This window comes from Otolemur garnettii, unplaced genomic scaffold, assembly GCF_000181295.1.
Source record: "Otolemur garnettii isolate 467f Iridium unplaced genomic scaffold, OtoGar3 scaffold00061, whole genome shotgun sequence".
Taxonomy (NCBI): Eukaryota; Metazoa; Chordata; class Mammalia; order Primates; family Galagidae; genus Otolemur; species Otolemur garnettii.
In genome coordinates, this window is record NW_003852456.1 from 3,455,155 (window position 1) to 3,457,713 (window position 2,559).

The following is a 2,559-nucleotide window of genomic DNA, read 5'->3' on the forward strand; positions in this document are numbered from 1 at the left end:
CGCCTATAGTCCCAGCTACTCCAGAGGCTGAGGCAAGAGAATCTCCTAAGCCCAAGACTGGAGGTTGCTGTGAGCTGCAATGCCACAGCACTCTACCGAGGGTGACAAAGTAAGACTCTGTCTCTAAAAAAAAAAAAAAAAGAAAAGAATTCCATGTGTCATAAACCAGAGTCCTTTAGAAGAAGATTATAAACGTAAGATGAACAATAATATTTGATCTCTTTTCTTATTTAATCTGAAATTGATAGCATTCAGTAAACTTGTTCACAGTTACGGAAAATGAGGACATTATCATGTATGGACATGCACATGTGTACTTAGTATGTATATAATACTGGTACAAACTTACAAGCTGCCCTTTAACTGACCCTTTTATTTTGGTGAGGGAGTTTAAAATGTTCTTTCTTTTATAAAGGTATGGTAGTTTTTTTGGTGGTTCATGTTTTGTTGAATGTATGTCTGTGGCAGAATAAAAACATAGCAACCCCTAATGGTCCCCAAATTACATTTCTGAAATTATAACGGTTTGTGAAATAAAGAAATCTAGGAATCCATAATACCTAATGTCAGAGCAGCGTTATAGTACAGTCTGTTCTGTTTTGGTTGATCTCTTTTTTTTGTTTTTTGGAATGTTATAACATGTCTATTAGTCACCTATTGCTTTCATACATAATGACCTATGATCATTCCCTTTCATTAATAGGTATCCCCCTACCTCCATCTATGAGACCCACATAAAGTCATTGCCTTCCTGTAATAACAGCATAGGAGTTTGTGACTTGGTACTTTCTAAAGAAAACTTTAATGAGACAGTTATAAAACTGATGATAAGTTTTTGGTTAACCAAAATTGGTGATCTGCCACTGTACCCCTCATAACCAGGGACTGTCTCAAAAAATAAATAAATAAATAAATGGCATATATCTAGTGTAAAGGGAATCAAGCCACTTTAAATTGAAGGATTTTCAGATAGTATTCCTTTATGAAACTATTATTTAAATTCGAATATTCTATGAAAAGAATGAAAGCACTTTGCAAACTCTGGATTCTTACATATATATCCTTATGAGATTGTTTTCTAGCACTTCTAACAGATTAAAGCCGTTTTGTTTTTGTTTTTGTTTTGCAGTTTTTGGCCAGTTAGGGCTGGGTTTGAACCCACCACTTCTGGTATATGGGGCTGGCACCCTACTCCTTGAGCCACAGGTGCCGCCGTAAAGCCGTTTTTAAAGAATGTTAGATTAATGTTTTAGGGCAGGCTTGGTGGATCATGCCTGTAACCCTAGCACTCAGGGAGGGTGAGGTGGTGGATCACCTAAGCTCAGGAGTTCAAACCAGCCTGAGCAGGAGCAAGACCCCATCTCTACTAAAAATCAAAAAACTAGCCAGGCATGGTGCAGAAACCTATAGTCCCAGCTACTCGGAGTCTGAGGCAAGAGGATGGCGTGAACCTAGGAGTATGAGGTTGCTGTGAGCTATGACAACTCAAGAGCACTCTACTCAGGGTGACAGAGTGAGACTCAGTCTCAAAAGAAAAAAAATTGTAAATATAAAAAGTGAGTATATCTAAAATACTTTGCAGGTGTCCCCAGGTTAGAATGGTGCTTTCAGTTTTCAATGAAATGGAATAAAATCTGTTTTTCCAGTTTATTAACATGTGATTGAAATGTTTAATTTATTTGGCATATATAATATATAAAATCATATTTATTAGAATCAAACTAGCTGGTCTTAGAAATAAAGTTGCCATTTTTTATCCTCTAGATCACAAAGGTGAACTTCCTCGGGGTTGGAACTGGGTTGATGTTGTCAAGGTATGTAATGTTTATATTCTAGCCTTTTAAATTACTATAATTATTACCGTCAAATAATGAAATTATATTTTCTGCTTCCCCCTACACACAAACTTTGGAATTACCTGGGATGTCTCTTTCCTCATTTACATTCAGCATGTAAGTATTTTTGAAATACCCTTTTTAAATAATGAAAAATCTGCAGAAGCTATGATAATAGTATAGCATGACTCTTTATGTAAGTACATCTCAAGAATGCAAGTGGTTAACTATGGCTCTAAAGTATCAATAATATGGAAACTGAAGAAAACCAGACATAGGAAAGAATCCTTTAATTTCTTAAAAGTTTTTGTGTGTCGTGTTGTTTTATCTTGTTTTAGGACGGATCCTAAATGTAGTTGTCCATCCTTGCCACAAAAGATTTTTCATTTTGGTTTGAAACTGTTTTGTTGGCCAGGTGTAGTGGCTCACATGTATAATCCCAGCACTCTGGGAGGCTGTAAGTGAATCACCTGAGCTCAGAAGTTAGGGACTAGCTTGAGCAAGAGGAAGACCCCATCTCTACTAAAAATTGAAAAACTAGCTGGACGTGGTGGCAAGTGCCTATATAGTCCCAGCTAATGGGGAGGCTGAGGCAGGAGGATCCCTTGAGCCCAAGAATTTGAGGTTGCTGTGAGCTAAAACAGCACTCTACCCAGGGAAACAGAGTGAGACTCTGTCTCATAAAAATAAAAGAAAACTTTTATTTTACTTTTTTTTTTTTTTT

At 36.7% G+C, this 2,559-nt stretch overlaps 1 protein-coding gene across 3 annotated transcripts in view; it reads left to right on the forward strand.

The window, feature by feature from the left end:
• RWDD4 (RWD domain containing 4) overlaps window positions 1-2,559 on the forward strand; it is a 22,065-nt gene that overhangs the window by 15,096 nt on the left and 4,410 nt on the right. For all 3 annotated transcript variants that reach the window (XM_003792790.3, XM_023514922.1, XM_023514923.1), the window contains 2 exons: window positions 1,765-1,814; window positions 1,950-1,952. In XM_003792790.3, the coding sequence (XP_003792838.1) occupies window positions 1,765-1,814; window positions 1,950-1,952 (53 nt within the window). The remainder of the gene's footprint in view (window positions 1-1,764; window positions 1,815-1,949; window positions 1,953-2,559) is intronic.